This window comes from Ursus maritimus, unplaced genomic scaffold (assembly GCF_017311325.1).
Source record: "Ursus maritimus isolate PB19 unplaced genomic scaffold, ASM1731132v1 scaffold_16, whole genome shotgun sequence".
In the NCBI taxonomy this organism is placed as follows: domain Eukaryota; kingdom Metazoa; phylum Chordata; class Mammalia; order Carnivora; family Ursidae; genus Ursus; species Ursus maritimus.
Genome location: NW_024424008.1, coordinates 23,991,574 through 24,012,176, shown reverse-complemented (window position 1 = coordinate 24,012,176; position 20,603 = coordinate 23,991,574). Strand labels below are relative to the sequence as shown.

At 36.4% G+C, this 20,603-nt stretch overlaps 1 protein-coding gene across 1 annotated transcript in view; it reads left to right on the top strand.

Moving 5' to 3' along the window:
- ARHGAP42 (Rho GTPase activating protein 42) overlaps positions 1 to 20,603 on the top strand; it is a 320,488-nt gene that overhangs the window by 60,825 nt on the left and 239,060 nt on the right. Inside the window, exon 2 of the mRNA XM_008688390.2 lies at positions 18,105 to 18,200. Coding sequence (XP_008686612.1) covers positions 18,105 to 18,200 — 96 coding nt within the window. The remainder of the gene's footprint in view (positions 1 to 18,104; positions 18,201 to 20,603) is intronic.

Below are 20,603 nucleotides of genomic sequence, written 5' to 3'. Positions count from 1 at the left end.
AAAAAAAATTTTTTTTAAAGATTCAGTTACTTGGGGTTGTTCTGCTAGCTAAAAGTTGATTAGTGTGTGTGTTTGTTTTTCTCTAGTTTCAGATTCATTAAAGTTAGTGCATGTGTTTGTGTGTGTTCATCCTTTTTGTATAATTTCTGGAATTTTTCCTGCTGACAGTGAAATCTAAAATGTTAAAGCATACTTTAGATTCCATTGTCCTATAACTTTTATCATGTATATAAGTTTTTTAAAGACTTGAGTTACGCTGGTCACCATCCCCTAATTCTTACATGATGCACTCAATTTCTTCCTTTGGAATAGAGGGGAGAGAAACATATTTATTTAATACATTCTAGGGCTCTGAATTTCTCTAATATTCCCACCAACACTGAACTAAGCAGTAGCATTCTTTGATGTTTAGAAAATGAGACTGCAAGGAAGAGGTTAAGTAATTTGCTCAAGGTAACAAAAAGCTAGTCAATCACAGAACTAGGATTTAAACCTGTCTGATACCAAAGTACTGTTCTTTGCTATTTGATAATATTCAAGCTGAGAACACTATCTAGGAGTTTTATGTTCTAGGAGCAAGAGAATGGAGAGTGGACAGGAAAAATGCCTAGAAGTCAGTTTTATATGGAATGGCTTTTGAAAGTGAAGAAGGCTGGGACCAGAAAGGTAAGATAAAGGGTAGGCCAGGTAAACTGCTGGTAGATGCTGTGGTCCAGTGTCAGACTGCTGCTCCAGGCAAGATTCCATGACTGCTATAGTTTGACAGAGGGTTGGTTTGGAACTTTACTTACTGGATTATTTAAAAATATATATGTAGAATAAAGGGGGTAGTTGTGGTTATACTATATTTTCCCTGTCCTAGGAAGACAAAAGCTGACTGGGTTATGTATGAAGCATAGTTTTTCCTGCAGCAAGGACATGAGTTTTCATTCCAATTCCATGATGGGCTTGTGTGGAAAAGCAGACAGATTTATTTGACAGACTACAAAGACCCTTTGCAGAGTACATGTTATGAGAGAATGAAGAAGGAGCCTTGTTCTTATGTACTATGCTGTGATGCCTCTTCAAACGCTGTGGCACATAAGGTTAAGTGTGTGGGATAAAGGGAACTCCATTTGCAGACTGTTTCCTGTTAGGGCATGTCCACCATGTAACTGACCTTTATGTATCCCTTGAATTCTCTCTGTAGGCCCTAGCCTGGATTGAAAAACCTTGAAGACCTTAGTCTCCTTGTCCTTTTTCAGTTACTAGGAATTTGAATTAACACCAGTTAACTGCTTCAAGCCTGAATGAAAGTGTTAGTGGACCCATGTTACTGACATGCTGCCTAGAAAGCAGATTTCTGTGTGAAGACTTTTTACCCATTGTAAAAGTAGAGATTAATTTTGGTAAAGTAATTTAGTATGTCAAGCACTTATTTTAGTCTGAAAATTGTTATTTGGTACTTAACTAAGTTGAGAGCAAGCATCATTTTGCATTTGTACTAGTGACTGCAGTGTGCAATTGTGGCATGCAGTTGTGGCTTAGAGAGAAATCTATAGGTGGTCCGTAAACCGAGACTTCTAATACTCTTTCTTTTCTTTTCTTTTTGTTTTTTTTTTCAGATGAAAAAAACTTTGGAGGAAATCTTAGTGATCTCTTTAGGAAACAAAAAGTGAAGGGCAGCTGTTCTGAACAAAACTGTAGGTAGTTTTCTTTCCCTAAGCTAGCTCCTACTCATGCTTATAATAAATTAGTGCCAGTGGACCTGGCATTGCAACCCTTGGCTCTTGACTTTCTGTCCAGTTATATGTGATAATACAAAGTCTGCATATTTTGAAGTCCCATGGGGCACAGATGTTTGTTATGTTAGGTGAGCATTTTAATTCTAAATTTTTGAGTTAATTCCCTTTAGAACTACTTATAACCACATGATAAAAGGGTATAAGTGAAATTTCAACTGGCCAATTTGGGACACTTTGAAAAACTTTCTCACCAAATTGGTAAGATTCCTGGTGCATTAACCATAGTAGTTAAATCTGTATGTATAAATACAGGTCTTTACTAGTCACTGTGAACAAGGGCACTGGTAGATTGCGGAGGAACGTTAAAGAACTCCTCATCAATTTGAAATTGAAACTAGAAATCAGACATGTTTAAGATTTTTAGTGGGGAAAGAAGGAACTAAATAAAACATCTTTCATGAAATGGATGTTAATTTTGATTTTAAAAAGGTGTGCTCTATTGAGGATGGCCTCATATCATCTGAGAAACCAACTGGTACTTTAAGGAACTTTGAGTTCAGGCCATTTTTTTTTTTTTAAACATACAGTGTTTTATTAGTTTCAGATGTACACTACAGTGATACAACACTTCCGTACATCAGCTGGTGCTCATCACAATAAATGCACTCCTTTAATCCCCATCACCCATATCACCCGGGGCCCCACCCACCTCTCCTCTGGTTAACCATCAGTTTGTTCCCTATAATTAAGAGTCTGTTTCTTGATTTCTCTCTCTCTCTTTTTCTGTTTTGCTCATTTGTTTTGTTTCTTAAATTCCACATATTAGTGAAATCATATGGTATTTGTCTTTCTCTGGCTGATTTCACTTAGCATAATACTGTGTAGTTCTATCCATATCATTGCATATGGAGACCCTGTCTTTATGTTGATTCTTCACTAGCTCTTTCCTCCCTGGCTTAGTTCCAATTCTGTACTTGTAGGAAATAAACTGTGAAAATGTTTGTCTTAGATTACTTGATTCAGCTTAGCTCTAAAGAAGATTGCTTAACAGTAGAATGCAAATTTGGGAAACATTTCTTTTCAGATGTATTAAAAGATGTTATCATGTCTGTTAGTGATGTTTTAGTTTTAGCATATTACTTTCCATACATTCCTACAACATTATTACAAAAATGGGAGGAGAGGAAACATATACCCAATTTAGTTTTAGCATATTACTTTCCATACATTCACAACATTATTACTAAAATGGGGGGAGAGGAAACATATACCCAATTCTAAACACCTATGCTTCTTTCCTTATATGACTAATCAATTTATAATTCCATTCTGCCATCACAAAGCCAAAATTTCTTTCAAGTATTTTTCATTTACTTTATTTCGTAATATTCCATAGCATATTTGTTTTCATATAAAAGCAATAATAAAAAGTGCAGTGCTTATCCTATGTTACTCCACTACAAGATATACATATCCTGTTTTAAGAAGGCTGTTATTAAAGGATCTTACCATATCCTTTTAGTCTCATTCATCTATTTATGCAAAACGAAGTGCCTTTTATGTATCATGTCCAGATGTTTGTTAAACAGTGAACACAATAGGCAAAAATGTGTACTTTCATTGAAATTATATTGTAATTGGAGGAGACAAATTAATGCCTACATTATGTCATGGTCAGATAGTAGTAAATCCTCCTGAGGAAAATAAATCCCAGAAGGTTATGTCTAAGAGTGTACGTGTGTGCACATGCCTGTTCTTTAGGGGCGGCTATGCTTCTGAATAGTTGTCAGAAAAGGCCTTACTGGGAAGGTAAAATGTGAAGACCTGAAGGGAACAGGGAAGTGAGGCTACGTTTAGATAATTAATGCACCAATTTTTTCTTGAGGGAAAAACATTTCATTTTCAGTAATGTCTCCCTTTAGTGCTTTTTAAGTAGTTGGTATACTATTATCACTCATCTTGCACTACCTTTGAATAATCTGGAGGTGAATCTAAATTTAGTGGTGTGATAAGCAAACAAACATTCCTCTGATCTGTCTGACTGTGGTTAAAGAAAGTTCCATTTTCAGTGTCTTTAATCTTGCCAAGTAGTACGACATTCTAAATTCACTCTTATTCTTACCAAAGTGTCTGGATAATAGGAAGTAGGATCTTTGTAGACTGACAGATGTAGAAATTGCATAGATAAGGAAGTTAATAATACATTTTGATTGATTAAATGAGCCTTATATGGGAAGGTTTTGATAAAAGGAGCTACTTTGTTAATTTTTTCATACCTTGAATCGTTAACATTATCAAAAAAAACCTATTTATTTATTTAAAGATTTTATTTATTTATTTGACAGAGAGAGACAGACAGCCAGAGAGGGAGGGAACACAAGCAGGGGAGTGGGAGAGGAAGCAGCAGGCTCCCAGTGGAGGAGCCTGATGTGGGGCTCCATCCCAGAACGCCGGGATATGCCCTGGGCCTAAGGCAGATGGTCAACGACTGAGTCACCCAAGCGCCCTAATAAAAAACTCTTTAATGTGTACTTAACTATTTTAGGATTTATTGCATTTGCAACTGATGCAGGGTTAAAATTTACCCTTGTTTAAGCGAGGGATTTCTCCTCCGATAGTGCAAATCCATAGCACAAGGATTTGTTTGCAGGATAACAGTCAAGGTATTTAGGAAAAATATCTTTTAAGCCCTTTAGAAACCCATTTTACGTGTAAGTGAAATGCTGATTATATATCGGGTTTATTACTCAATAAAGCTAAAACCCCAAGGACTTCTACTTGGTCAATACTTCTTTATTACCTTGGTTTGAGGTACCTTGTATACCTTGACTAAAGGTATACAAAATTTAATTTCATTGTAATCTAATAATTTAAATGGTAAGTTAGCCTGATATTCATTGTAATTTTTTTATAATGTTGCTGTTCCAGCAGTTACTAGTCACTCACAGGCATGATTTCTAGGGATTCTCAGAGTAGTCTGTATATACCCTTCACTATTCTGATGGAATTTAAATTATTACATCAATTAGCTGAAGACAGTGCTTACCCTTGCCCCACCCCTACCACAGACCTGTGGCAACTAGTGCACAAACTTCATTTATTCTAAAAGTTGCTGATCTTGAATCACAATGGTCTGGCTCCCTACACTGCATAGCATTGGAACTGAATGTGAATCTTAAGTTATAGAGAATTTTCTATATTTCAAAAATTGTGGTCAGGGAGCATGTGGAACAAACAGAAACAGTAATACATAACGTTTAAGAATTTTCATCCTGAAAATAGAGACTACAGTGCCTGATTTTCTTGTTTGTTATCTGGAGAGCCCTTGTTAAAATACTGCACACAATCCACTGTTTCAGTATTTCTAGGAATGTCAGGTGGTTCACACACCTACCAGCTGGTAGCCCTTTCAGCTCTTACATTAGACTTGGAACCTCTGCCAGAAATAAGCCCAAGGGGCTGGGTGGCATGAAGGCTTTAAGCTAGAGAGAATGAATTTATTTCCCCTTCTAATGAGTTAGAGACAACTCAGATTGAATATATCTAAAACAGACTTTTCATGGTGTTAGGTTTCTGTGGTATTTAGAGATAGGAGAAGGCAATTGAAGTAGTAGGTCTGTGTGCTATTTATTTTGTTAGGCTATTAGCTTCTTGAGGTTAGGGATAATGCTTTTCTTCACCTGACAGTTCAAATGCTCTGAAAGATGCCATTGTTCAATATGACTGAGCAAAGTATAAAATATAAAGATACATGTGACTCATGGAGTCAAAGTTGTACAGTTTTTATATTTTAATATCTGTAAAATTGGGTGAGGGGCTTACAATTTAGCCTTTTTTTAAAAAACAATTTAGCATCTTAGAATATATGAACTGTGCTATACAAAAATTACCTTAAAATTTCAGTACATGGCTGAAAAACCGATACTAGTAAGTTTTGAAGCAAGAAGACAAAAATACCAGGTCAAAGGAGCTGACAACCACATATATTATTTAAGTTTTTTGGTTGAATGGTGACCTAATCATGGACTGGCTATGAGATGCCTAATAAAAACCTGGTGTAAATCATGTGTGTCATTTCTGTGAGAAGTCCCTTTTATTTGCAGCAATAAAATAATTAGAGACAGTGTGCCTTCCAGAGTGTGGGAAGCTGTAAAGCCAGACGTAGTTGCACAAGTTGACACAGTTGGAATTCCTCAATTCTGGTTGCTAAATAAGTCTAAGCTGTTCACAGCAGGCAGTAGCTGACTGTACAGATCATTGACGTGTATACATGTTGGTAACTCAAACAGCATGGCATGCGTGTGAATGAGTTTTCTTTTGAAATAAAAGATTTGAGATTCATCTTTATGCTTTCTGATGAATGTAATCAATCACACCAAAATAGAACAATATTTTAAATATGACATGTATGTTCCTCAAAGCCACTTAGGCATTTTTTATAAATGACCATTCCATGTAAATACACAGTACACCAGCAGTTAAAATAGTTACATAATGGAGATATATGGTATGAGAATGAGGGATTTTTTTAAAGTGAGAAAATAAAAAAGGAAAATTGTAAATGATCCTGTTTTAAAAAAAAAATTTGTTTTACTGAGTTAAGCCTCATATGGTAGAATTGTAAATGTAAGAAGAATATTTATTTAAGGTGGTATAGAAAGAAGTTTGACCTGGATACAGCAGATTAAGATTCCATCCCTAATTCTATTGCTTAGATAAGTCGTTTAACCTCGGGCCTTAGTTTCCTGATCTGTAAAATGGAGATAATTACTCAGTCTGTTTCGCCAGTAGGGTTCTAGCGAGATAAGGGGGTATAACTATGATTTGAAAAATCTCATTATATATATTGAAGGTGGTGAGTGTCTGTAGTAAATAAATTTATTAAGAGCAGAATACTTGGAATTTAGAACAAAACAGTAATAAAACAGTGTATCCCATCAAAATTGTCTCTTCTGATACCTTAAAAATGGGGTAAGTAGGGTATTGGCTATAAAGGTATACGATGGAATCTACAATGTTAAAATGTAGTTTTCTTGTAATAGTCTGAAAAAAATTGCTTTGGTGTTTCAAAATGGGGTAGGACAGCAGAAAAATGGTCTGTAAACATGTAGGATAACAAGTCTATTGAAAGCAACTTACAAAAACATTGTGTGCATGGAGAGTAATGATCTTTGTGCCTGTGGCAGCCCAAACTCCACCCTGTTTTACAGAGTCGTTCTTTTCTGTTTCTTTTTGGAACAACCAGGCATAATGCCAGCATGCTTCCACATCTTGTATAAGACAGAGGCTTATGTATTTGCCTTTCAATTACTATTCATAATCAAATATTTCCAATCTTTAAGAGGATGTTATTCATGTAGCTATATGAAAAAATTATTTTCCCATAACCATATTGTTCATGTATATGTACACTTTTGTTTGGCCAGAGAAAATCAATAAAAATAGAGTAGTGAAAAACCCAAATATGCTGTCGCAAACATAGCCAGCCATTTAAGCTATGCACACATTCTAAACTTGTCATTCCATTTCAGTTTGTGCTTAGAAAATTTTTGGAGGTTCATATACATTAGCTTATTTCTTCACTTGGTTAAACAGATTTCATTATTCAGTCCAGGAATATTTTTCTTAAGGAATGCTGGAATGTGCAAAAATCTATTCACCATTGAGACAATACTTTGAAGTTTTAATAATCTGTCATTGAGGGAATATGAGTGTTTTTATAACTTTATTAATGTACATGGTGCTAAGGAGCTGGTGGGAAAATGCACTTAAGTAAATGGTAAATTTACCTGTTGGGACAGAAACAATTTGACTATAATGATGTTTGTTATCACTTTAGTGTTTCCCTGGTCAGCAGGTACTTTAGCTACATTAAATTTGCTGCCAACATATAGTAGTGAGTTATCTTAAATCCTGAGAGGTGAGCTTAATGTAGGTTTAATAATCAAGAGCCAACTGTAACATATTATTCTAGCCAGTGGTTTCCTCCCGAAAAATTACCTATCATAATTATAAGTACTATTATCCAGCTCATACTGTGTACTATGCGGAGCCCTTTACATGCATGATTTCATTTGGTTATTATAACAATGAAGTGGGTATATTATTATTCTCATTTTACAGATAGGTAAATGGAAACTTGAAGAGTTTAGGTAACCACTCCACAAGGCAAAAGTGAGAGTTTAACTAGTAGGCTTCCCAACATCAAAATCCTTGTTTTTAATTTTTTAATGGGACTTCTTTATATTAGAAGATGATATTCCTATATCATAAAAATCTACACTAGCTTTCTCTCTAATGATTTAAGTTTGTGTAACTCTTAATTTTTTTTTCTTTTTTGACTGAATATTCTCCTCATCAAGCTTGATTAGACTACCAGAATCATTTTTTAAAGTTGGATTTCTTCTAAGGCAATGGTGAGATTTTAGGTTAGCACCTGAAATATCTGGGCTGCTTTTGTTAGCTTCCACTGCTTTGCTTTTTGCCCAGCTTGCCAAAAGATCTTAAATGAAAGAAATTTCTAGCTATTCTCTGTGGCTCCTCAGATTTCATGTACTTGATTTGATGCCCTGATCATTAGGTAGGTTGTTTGCTGGGACTCTGGTTTTTCTCCATTCCTCTTAGAACCTTTTATAGCTAGAGGCAAGTCTCTGACTAAATCATTTCTTATCTGGAATTGATTTTTGCCAGTCCTGGAAAAGGCTTAGTTTAGCTTTCCTAAATACTCTGAATTCCTGCATTCTACTGGTTTATTGTCAACTTCCTATTTTCAACACTCTATGCTGGATGCAGTAAAGACTGGAGAGGTTCTCTGCTCTCCACAGGCTTACTATTTGGTGAGTGTTATGGGACTTAGACACAAATTTGTATAATAACGGAATGCAAAATTGTAGGGTGTGTCAATAGACCTCCAAAACGGAGGTCTATTACAGTAATGTAGTACTTCTCAAAATTTTCTGTTAGAGGAGGGGAAAGTGTACCCTCAGTCTGAGGACATGGCCCAAACTGGCTGCTGTGATGGAAGTGACAAGATATAAGTTAAGTCCTTTGGCTCTTGCTTTCCTCACAGTATTTGCTTTTTAAAAAATGTGAAACAAGATAAAACTATTTAACTTCCGTTTTCCCAGTTTTCTGATAAAAGTTACAGCACCAGGAAGATATAGTAAAATTATCTATGGCTTTGTGAACTTTTAACATTACAGTGTATGATAAGGTAGGTCAGTATTTGGTATCTGTAAACCGACAGATGTGTTACTCTGGTTGGATTATTTAGGGTGGCTTTTAGACTAATCTAGAGAGGCAGGTTTTAAAGGTACTTCAATAGGACTGAAAGAAGCTACATGCTGCATTCTCAAGTATAGACAACTGCTCTTTGGAGATACGATGAAGCTTCACAGCAGAGCTGTGAGTACTTCTTTATTGAAGACATTTGAAGGTCCTAACAGAAAGCAAAGGAATGTTTCTCCAACATGGGGAATGACTTCATACATGTTGAGAATGTTCAAGTTTAGAGTGGTTTGGCAGGCATATTGAAAATGTAAAGAAGTTTGAGAAAAAAGATGGGCCTGAAAAACCCAGAAGAAAGATGATATGCTTGAATTGCATAGTAGGTAACTATTTAGTGTGGTGCTTTAAGAAGGAAATTTTACCTAGTCCAATCATGATTTAATCACAGATGTGTTTGGTATATGATACCAAGAAGGGGCTAATTGAGAAAGCAAGTTTTAAGAGTTAATAATAGGCTCCTATGTGACATGAAAGGTAAAGTAACACCAGATACTCTTTCCTAGTCATTATCTTGGATAGATAGATACTTCAGGTAGTCAAAAGAAAAGTGGGCTGGAGGTGGGGGTAGGACAGTAAAACACTTCGCATTGCTGAGTCTGTTGATAAGACTGTAAGTTGTAGATGCCTGGCAAATGAGTGGTTGGACTAGGGAGAGGTCATCGGTGAGAAAGTAGACCAGGAAGTCCATGAAAATGTGTCAGCCCATCCTGTGTTGCTGGGAAGCTTAGGAAAGCTGCAAGGTTCTCCATGTTGGGTAATACCATGTTTTTTTACTTAAATCAAAAAAAGGCAAGAGGGATATTTTATTCAATTTTGCTTGGAAGTCCAGCATTCAGACTTAAAATCACCATGTAGGAGTTGCCTGCATGTAAATATACAGCACTTTTTAAAAGAAAACAAGTATTGAGGTAAAGCAAGGTGACTAAAGACAAAGGGTCCTGAAGGAAAGAGTGTGAGGAAGAGAAAACTCAAAGGCAGCAAGGGAGTGCTTAATAAGGGAGGGAGAGAATCTTGAGAAACTGCAGTATGCCATTGTTTCCTTACCCCTCCTTTTTCAAGCTTTTTTCCCCAGGGTAGAAAGATGGGTGGTTTACTTCATCCTTTGAACTTTCTATTTTTTAACGTCACTTTTAACAGCAGTGAAGTCTTTGTGGGTTTTCATTTTTAATTTTTACGGAATTTGTAGCTTTATTGAAACTGTGGCTAAAATCTGCCCAACTGTTGGTTCCTGTTTGTTTTTAGGTTGGAATCTTCTGGAACTACTTGCCAGACACATATCATTTATGGGATTACAAACTGTTTGGTCTTAGAGGCCAGCACCACTATTTGTTTTCACTGAAGCTATCCTGAAGATAGTAATTTAACTCACAAACTAAATATGTTGTGCTTACAATGAAAATATTTCATATTCTGCATTTGCCATCTTAATAAATAGTGGTTTAATAGTTAACATTTGTTGAGAACCAGTATTTCAAGTTTGTTCTGTTCTGTACCAGACACTGTGCTAAGCCAGTTTCATGTAATATTCATGACAGTCTTGCAAGGGTTTACTATCTTTTTTTTTTTGTACATGTGGAACCTGAGATTCAGAGAGGCTAACTGCTTGCTCTAAGACATATTGCAGTAGGTGGAGGTCCCTGGATTGGCGACCATGTCTGTTAGACTCTTGTACACACTTAATTCATGACATGAAAGAACGATTGATTCTAGTGAAGGACTTCTTCCCAGATCTAAGCACGTTCATCACATAAGACTTTAGTTTATCACTGAAAACAGATGCTTTGACTTACACTGCTTGCCACAAGGATGCATGTATCCAAAACAGAATGCAGGAGTAGTACCCTGAATACACATCTGGTATAGAAATGAATGAGGCCATCTAAAGTTAGGCCAACTTTACAATGCCAAAACAATGTTGTTCCATCCTCAAACACAGCAAGTTAATTTAGTGGCCTAGAGTAAGGAGTCTGTTCTTTTTGCATTTCCAGAGGGATGAAGAATAGCATCAGTGCCCTATTGCCCTTTGGTGGTTTTTGTCTCCAGTGACCTCCTGTCAACATGGCTATTGCTACATGGCAGCATTTCTCAAGGCCCACAAGGAAAGATCCTTGATCCCATCACTGCAAGTCACTCAATTTCACTTTAGCTCAACATACATGTATTGAGTGGTTATTATTACTAAGCTTTGTCCTGGGCCTTCTTTATGAAGACCCTTCTTTAATTGTTAATATTGTACAACCAGTATTTTCTACCCATTTATGTAAACTGGAAAATAACAAAGTAGGCACTTTGAAACTTTTTGAAATAAGAGCCATAAGAGTGATTTTTATTGACAAGGTCTCATTGTGTGTTTATAATACTTGTCCATACCTACTGTTCTTTTCCTTTGACTTTTCTCCATCTAGCAGTCTGACATTTGTAGTTCTGAGAAACACTAAAAACATAACTGCAAATGTTAAAAACCCAAGCTTATTTGATAATTCTTTGAACACATTCTGCTGTGTAATGTTCAGTATGACTTTTAGTAAATTAAGGCTTCCAGTTATACTCATGTGTATTCCCAGTACCATAAGCTTTTTGGTAATTGATCTATAGTGGATTCTCTCTCTCTCTTTTTTTTTAAGAGAGTGGGGAGGCGGGCGGGGCAGAGGGAGAGGGAGAAGGAGAGAGAATCTTAAGCAAGTTCCATGCCCAGTGTGGAGCCCAACGCGGGGCTCAATCTCACAACCCTGAGATCATGACCTGAGCTGAAATCAAGAGTCTGATGCTTAACCAACTGAGACACCCAGGCACCCCTACAGTGGATTCTTATATTAAAGCATTGGTGTACACTCTGTCTTTCTGGTCCCTCTGGTCTCTTTTGTGTCTGCTCTCTATTGGGCACTAAGGGCAAAATGAGATGAATAATATATACCTACCTTCAAGAAACTTAACACCTAGAATATTACTCAGTTATCTTGTAGCATTAGAAAGTATAAGAGTGATGTGAATTTCCTTTAGCTTCTAACACGGTGTTTCATAATGACCATCTAATATATGTTTGTTGCTAGCTTAGTCTATGCTAATAAACATAGCTAGCTCTAATATATAGTTCAATATATGGAGTCTTACCATCTTAGAATTTATATAGCAGGTAAGGGATTAGTGAGATGTTGTTAGAGGGCACACCCTCCCTGATTTTAATGCTTGTTAGTCATTGGGAATTAGCTATGGGATACAACAGAAAGAACCTCAAATTTGGGGAGCAGAAGACCTGTCCAGGTTGGTGTCCAGCTATTAGATTTTGGGCAAATTCAGTTAGTACTTAAATTTTCAGAGCATCAGCCCTCATAGCTTTGTGTGAGAATTAGGAAAAAATATGTAAGAACTTTGAAATAGTAAAACATCAACACTATTGCTGTCATTATTGTGAAAGTACATGAAAGCTTTTTGTAAATAGTAAAACATTTTATTATTTATTACTATTTTTAGAAAATTGACAACCCATGTTTTACCAGTGGTTGAAAAATCCACTTTAGGGGATTGCAAGAGTGGGAAGAAGGGAAGATGAAAGGCATCTGGAAAGTTGGAGTATTTACTCGCCTCACAGAAATTTATGCTTTCAAAAATTGAGCTCTTGTATATAAGAAATGATGCTGGATACTTGGATAGCATTCACAGATGGTAAAACTTCCTATCTTTATTACAGTATTGAAAATAGAGTGGATAGACTGGGTTTATGGATAACAGGGTAAAAGGTAAAATAGAAAGAAAGCACAGCAAGTAAGTAATAACATATAGTGGAATGTGTAGAAGAGGAGATAATGCCAAATGGGAAAGAATCAGGAAGAGCTTTTTGGAGGAAATGGGGGCTTGAGAGAGATATTGAAAGAGACCATGGAGAAGAGTATATCTGTAGAAGGTGGAATGACAATATAAACATAGGTACAAGAGACTAGATGTTTGTTTCTAGTAGTAACCAGTACCCCAGCTTGGTGTGAATCTTGATAGGTGAGGTTGGAGGTAGAAGATGCCTTTTGGAAGATGCTGTACATTTTGTTAACTTGGCCATGCTTGGTGTGTTGTCACTAACACAGTGTGTCTTTTAAGTCTCTGTTTTCATTGATTATTATGAGAAGCCTTCCCCCATGCACTCAAGCCTTTATGTGCAGAGCAGTGTGGCAGTGTGGTTGAGTGGGTATTCTGGAGCCAGGCTCCCTGGGTTGAAAATTTGGCTCTGTTATTTACTAGCTTGTACAAACTTGGGGAAGCCACTTAACCTGCCTGTGTCTTGGTTTCTTCATCTGTAAAATGAGAGTGATGATATCTGCTTTTTGTGATGGTTGTGAGAATTAATGGTTTAGTTTACATTAAGTGCTTAGAAAAGTATCAGGCACATAGTAAGTACTACCTGTAGTGATGGTGTTATTAACCTCTGTAAGAGACTTTATCAATTGACTTATGATAGGATTTATTTACATGTCTGATGCTCCTACTGGACTGTGTCCTTTCGGAGGAAAGGATATATCTTGTTTTTACATTTGTATTCCCATTGCTTTGTACTATCTGCCTTCTGCATGGTAGTGTAAAGATAATTTTACAACACATACGTCTGGGATATATTGCTCCTGTGAGTCTCAAATCTAATCTCAGAGCAACTGGGTTTCAGGAAGAACTGCCTTGTACCAGTGGACTGGCTGGTTGTACTTGCTCTGACATAAATATAGCTCACTCCAGTAGCTAACATTATAAAAATAATTCCATTCACACTTCTAAAGTAAAAGGTAGCTCTTAATGTACAACAAGAGTTATAATTATTTACTAAGTGTGTTTTATTTCTCTAATGAAATCAAGTTTTAGTGTTTCATTAGCATCATCTAATCATGGGCGCTACAGGTTAACTCTTTGATATAAAAACATTGCTGACTAATTAAAGCCCAGTGTAATTTCTTTCAACTTAATGTGAATACATGTGAAGACAACCTTGTTTAACTTGTAGGTTAGGCAAATGGAGAAGATGTGGTATGGGTGGTACTTGTGGCGTCTTTACTGTGTACAACCTTGCTTGCTAGTAAATGTCATTCCTCTATCTTCACCTTAGAATGTGGCCGGGTGGCTATGACTGGGATCTTTTTCCTGTTTGTTCTCAAGTTCTAACTGTTGGGTAGAAATAGGGAAAAAGAGACACCATTGCCTAAACTAGAACTCTATGCTTGTCATATTTATATGCTTGATCTTTCTTTTTGTACTTATGAGAAAATGTAGGTTCTTATCATTACACATTTTGATACTTTAAAATTCAATAATAGAATTTTTAAAATTAGGTTTTAAATTCTATATAGTCAGATGTGAATCAATTTCATGTAAAAGGTTTTAGAACCAGTACTTCTATACCATGCGTCTGGCCATTGTTCAGAAACTTTAGACAATTAGGAAATAGTGTGTTTCACATGGTTTCAAGTCAGTTAAAGGTGTTGTGCTTTCTAGTTCAGAGGTGGATGGAAGCCAAAATAAAGAGAGTGAGCTGAATTCCTCATTTTGAAGATTGATCAATATTATTGGCAGAAAATATCATAAGTTCTTTACCTTGATAATATTTTTTTGACCTGATTATTACTTTGGGTTTTAGAAAATGAGAACAAATAAAAGTCAAGAACCCAGACATTTAATGTTGAAAATAAGTCATATTTAACTTCTCATTATTTTTGGAATTATCATCTGAATTACTTGAGAGCCAAGTTTTTAAAATGTAATCTTGTCTCGTTATGCTTCCAAAAGGACTAGGGAGAGATTGTACATTCTTCATTCCAGGGTTGAAATAGACACCTGTCTCTTACACAGAAATACTGAATAATCAGGTTGTCTTTGTCATGGCCTGATTGCAGTGCACCAAGAGAGAATTTGAAACTGTTATCAACAGATGGTTTTCGTGGGCATTTTCCAAGGTTATCTAAGGTCTAACAGCTGCCACCTTTATTCCTGAATTTTTTTTTTCTTTTCTAAGATGTTTAATGTGGAAATAGCCAACACCTTTTAAGTGGTTAACTCTATGCGAGACACTGTTCTAAGTTCTTCATCTATATTTAACTCATTTTCTTCTCCCAGTAACCCTGAGAGACAGGTTCTGTTCCACTTAACAGACGAGGATACTGAAGTACAGAGAAGTTAAGGAACTTACCCACAGTTATGTCATTGGTTGGTAGAGGCAGGAAGTTAGCCCAGGTACTCTGCCACTAGAACTGACACTCTCAATCACTTGGGTATATTGACAAGAATAGTTTATAAAGTGGGCTTCTATGTTATTGCTTGGGAACAGGAATTATTATAGTGCATCCACTGTGATACCTGTGAAAGGACAAAGCAGCTTCCCTTTCTTAGTCAAGGAGCAAGGCCATGGGAAGCAAAGAGTATTTTAGGAAGAAAAGGTCGATTAAGGGATATTGTAAGTGTTCCCTAGGACAAAGCTTCCAGATAGCTCATTGTGTTTGTTTGAGGGGAAGCTCTGAGAAACTAGTGGTGAGGAGGGGTGAGAAGGAAGAATATCTCTTACAAAATTCTTAAGCATCCTTATTCATCCATATACACTATGCCCCATGTCAGCTGTGCTGTAGGAATTGCCTCTGTGACTTCAAATCCATTTTACCACAAGCATTTATATTGTACATAGAAAAATAAAAGGACATTAAATGGAATGCGATTCCTGTCTCAGGGAGAGTACCCACATACAGCTTGACTTAAAATTATACCAGGAGTCTACTTTCTTCCTTTGTCTTCTCATAACATTTGATATAGGTGTTATGATTTCTTTACCCATAGTCAGATTTCTCTACCTGTGCACTGTGAGATGAATGCATACTTTTCCATAGTACCCTTCTGTCTGGAAGGCCAGTCAACTTTTCCACCTTTATAAGTTGGGCTTGAATGAGAATCATTGACGCCATGTATTGAGTTGTCTAGTATGTACCAGGTACATACTTGTTTAGTCTTTCGAACAACCCTGTGAGATCAGTATTAATTCTCTGTTATATAGATAAGAAAGTTTTTGGGAAGGATAAATGATTGTCTAAGGGCTCAAAGGTAATTGGTGAAGTCTAGCTCTAATGAAGCTTTTGTTTTCTCATTGACTAATAATTCATTAAGAAGGCTCTCTTTATCTTTCTTCCTATTCTTAAGCCATTCTTAAGGTGATAGAACTTTCTAACACTCTTAAATTGAAAGTACTTCTCAAGCAGAATATTCAGCTGGCCCAAAGTTTTAGCCCTCTTGTGGGAAGACGTGTAATCTATGAGTAGCATCATCTGTCCAGAGAATAATTTGTTTTTTCAAAAAAAAATCTCTACTGTCTGTATATTTTGATTTTTTTTTTTTAAAGCCTCTCTGAAGCTTGAGGCCTGTCATCTTCAGAATTGTCTTTGTTCAGGGTATTGGTGAGTTCTTTGGGTCACAATGGCACAGAAAATTGACCTTAATGTTTGAAAACTTATTCATTCATGAGTACTTACTTTGATAGGTGCTGGGGGTTTCATGAATGGTGGGTTACCACAGTAAGTCCTGAGGTCATGTCTAGGCATGGGGCCAAACTGTTTTCTTAAAGAAAAAACTATTCTGACACCAGTTAAAATGTTAAGGAGGACTTTATTCAAGACTGCTAAAGGTGTCAAGATTATCACAATAGGGGAGAGAGATCATACTCAACCCTGAATGCAACAAGAACAAGTAGGGATTTATAGCCAAGGAGCAGGTTTGGGGCTAGGTTAGGGGAATGTTGGATTGGAATGGAAAATTACTAGTAGGAGATATCAAAGGAAGGAGGATTCTTGGTGAAGGTAGGCCAAGAGCAAAGGTAGGGGATGAAGATTTAGATCCCATATCCGAAATGGGGAACTCTCTCTAAAATGACTTGGCAAGATTCTTGCTAAAACTGGACTATGTTGGACCAGTGAGGACTCAGAGCCAAGGTAGAGTCCTAGTCAAGCTAAGGGCTCAGAGGAGTCTGGCTAACCATTGTTAAGGAGAGAGTCTTCTGTTGGGTTCTATTGCTTGAATTAAGAGTTCAGGTATTGAACTTGAACTCATGGGAGATACCACTAAATGAAGTTATAGAGTGAATATGTTTTGCTATTGGCACATACTTCTGTGGAAAGGTTGGTATGGATGATGAAAGTAGTTATGAGAGGTGGGATCTTTAAAGCTTCTGTTATGCTGCACTGTCAGATTGATTTATAATTTTACTTAAAAAACTTACACAGTGTATATTAAGTACCAGGCTTGGTTCTAAACCCTTTGCAAATATTAATTTACTCAATCCTTAAAACAACTGTGTGAGGTGGTTATGCAATTGTTATTCACTCTTTACAGATGAGGAAACAAAGGCCCAGAGGAGTTTAATAATTTGCCCAAGGTCACATAGCAAGTACTTGGTGGGACTTGGATTTCCACCCAGGCAGCCTGGCTCCAGAGTGCGTTCTTAATCACTCTGTTAGGCTGCATCCCAGGGATTTACTTCTCATTATTCTGGGTTTTTCTTTATTCTCTCCAGGAATAAAGAATTCTTCTGGATTTAGTCACACTCTGGACTTTGTTCAGACTGAAGCCAGGATTGAAGAATATATTTAGCTTGAGGTCCCCTATAAATCACAAGGTTATTCATAAACAGCCTTTTAGGTGGCCTTAGGAGATCAAAACACATTCCTTCCCTGCTCTGTGGTCTGTACGTTGGGGACCGTTTTCTAATCAAACATTGGCAGCTTTCCCCTCCCTTTCTCCCCACTCCACCAGCAACCTTAGTGGCATTCTTTTTTTTTTTTTTAATAAATGCTCCATTTATGGAGAGTGAATGATAGTTCTTCAATAAAGGCTTTGGGAATTGGCTTCCAGATAATACACAACTGGCACCAAAACTCTTAAAGGGGCAATCCCCTGTGAGCAGAGCAGATCCAGTTCCTAAAATATTTCTTTAGTAGTCTCTTTAAAATCTGCTTAGATTTGTCAAGCTGGTATTTTAAAAGCTTCTGGTAAATATAGTATTAAAATTGAAGTTATAGTAACACGTGGAAAATCTCGTATTCCAGGTATCTTCAACTTTTGATTTTTTTTTTAACTTTGTAATTGCAGATCTGTCTATGGCAGTACAGAAGTTTTCCCAGTCACTGCAAGATTTCCAGTTTGAATGTATTGGTGATGCTGAAACAGATGATGAAATTAGTATTGGTGAGTACTACTGTTCTTTAATTGTCTACATAATTTTAAAAGTCCTACTTCAGATACTGATTTCATTGAAATCAAACAGATTCACACACCCAAATACTAAACATGTAAAATATTCTGATTTAATAAAAGTATAAGGGCAAGTTTTGGTTATCATAGAGAAGAGTATTAAATAAATTGTCTAAAAATTGAGCTCTGTTTTTTTTTTCCATGAGGAAATTACTTATTAATCATTCTATAATTTAGCTCAGCCCTTTAAGAAGAGGTAGATAAAAATGTTTGTCTCTGCCTCAAAGTGAATCATTCATTCAAATACATATTGCACATCTACTATTAAATATACAAAGTATTGGTTTTAAGAATTATTTTACTTTTTAAAAATGTAATACTGATTTCTTTTTTAACATGAGTATTTGTTTTTAAAGGAAAAATTCAGTCATGATGTATTAAACCGTATTATTATAGGATATAAAACATTACTGAGGATCAGGAGACTTGAGCCCTAATCCAGCTTTGCCTTAATAATTCAGCAATCTGACCCTGGGGGGGCATGTCCCTTCCTGATTCACATGGTTTTATTTCCCATAAAGTGAAGAGGTTGGGTTATGTGATCTCTGAAGTTTTGTCTGTATCTGAATACTTACTGTTTGAAGATCAGATTCATGTAGCATTCTTGTCCCCCACATTTTAACAATTACTACTTCACAATTTGTAGACAGTGGGTCCATTTGTAGGCTGAGTTAGAGACATGTCACATAATCAGAAGACTGTACAGAATATGTACATTTGAGAGGATAATACAAAATAGAATATTACAAGTGTTTAGAACAGTGACTCTCAAAGTTTAATGTGTATATGAAACAGCTGGGGATCTTATGAAATGCAGATACTGATACAGAAGTTCTCAGGTGGAATGTGCGATTCTGCATTTCTGAAAGACTCGAAGGTGATGTTGACACTGCTGGTCTGTGGACTTCACTTTGAGTAGAGAGTATTTATAATCCCTGACATGCCCCTCCACAATCACATTTCTCTTCTTCCTCTACCATTTTTTTTCTCTTATAGTTTTGTCACTTATATATGTATTCCTAAACAGTATGTTTTTATTTTGGAAAACCTAAGTAGCAAGCCCAAACCTAGGAAAGTGCACTGTTATCCCCACCAAAGAAAGGCTCCAGGAGAAGATAAGCTGACTGAGTTTGATTCATTGTGTGGCTTTAGCTGGCTTACATTCACAAAAGTTCCTTCTGGATAAATCACTGGCAGAATTCAGAGTTCTTAGGCAAGCTCTCCCTGCATATGGGATTTTCATTATGCATATATCAGTAGGGTCAAGGTGGCAGTCTTTCAGAGGCGCTGTGCTAGGTGGTCACTTTATTTGGCTGCTCCTTTAGGAGTGTTAGTTACTCAGGGGAATGTGGAGGTAGCTGGTCTCTTGAAGTCATAAATGACTCCTCCTCCCTCAGTGCTCTGAGGAAAAGTAGCTGAGCCATCTAGGAAGAAGAATGAGGACTGACTTCTTTCTCTTTACAGGATGAATGAGAAAGGACACATTCAGTGATCATATACCACTGGCACTTGAACAATAGTTGTCATTTTTGTGTGCCACTTCTTGACATTTGTGTCATAAATGTCTAGCCCCCAACATAGGCTTTGTAACACACACCTGACCAAAAAGCCTAGATAATATTACTAAAATACTAACATATTAGCATTATTATTTAGAAACAAACACATACTTATATAAGAGCATTTCTTTTCATTTAGTAAGGTAATTGCAATTCCAAGAAGGCAGAGGCCAGATCTGTCTTTTTTTTTTTTTTTTTTTTTTGGAGAGCGTGCAGGAGTGAGGGCTGGGAGAGGGCAGAGGGAGAAGAGAATCTTAAGCAGGCTCCACAGCCCAGCACAGAGCCCAACTTGGGGCTCGATCTCATGACCCTGTGAACATGACCTGAGCCAAAATTAAGTCGATCACTTAATCGACTGAGCTACCCAACCTCCCCTGTCTTTTCTTTTTTAAAACCACTTTGGCTTTATCACCTGACCTAGGGCCTGACTCATGGTAGACCCTCAGTTAAATTGTTGAATAAATGACATAATTTTCCTTATAAATTTTAATTTTTTCACTTATGTGTATATTTTTCTAATAGATTATATATATATAATTTGTATTATATACATTTGTATGTGTATTTAATAAAAATATATATATATATAATTTGTTTTCTTTTTGGCAAATATTCTGGGTTTTCATAGATATTATGATTTTTTTTTTATAATGATTTTTTATTATATTATGTTAGTCACCATACAGTACATCCCTGGTTTTCGATGTAAGGCTCGATGATTCATTAGTTGTGTATAACACCCAGTGCACCATGCAATATGTGCCCTCCTTACTACCCA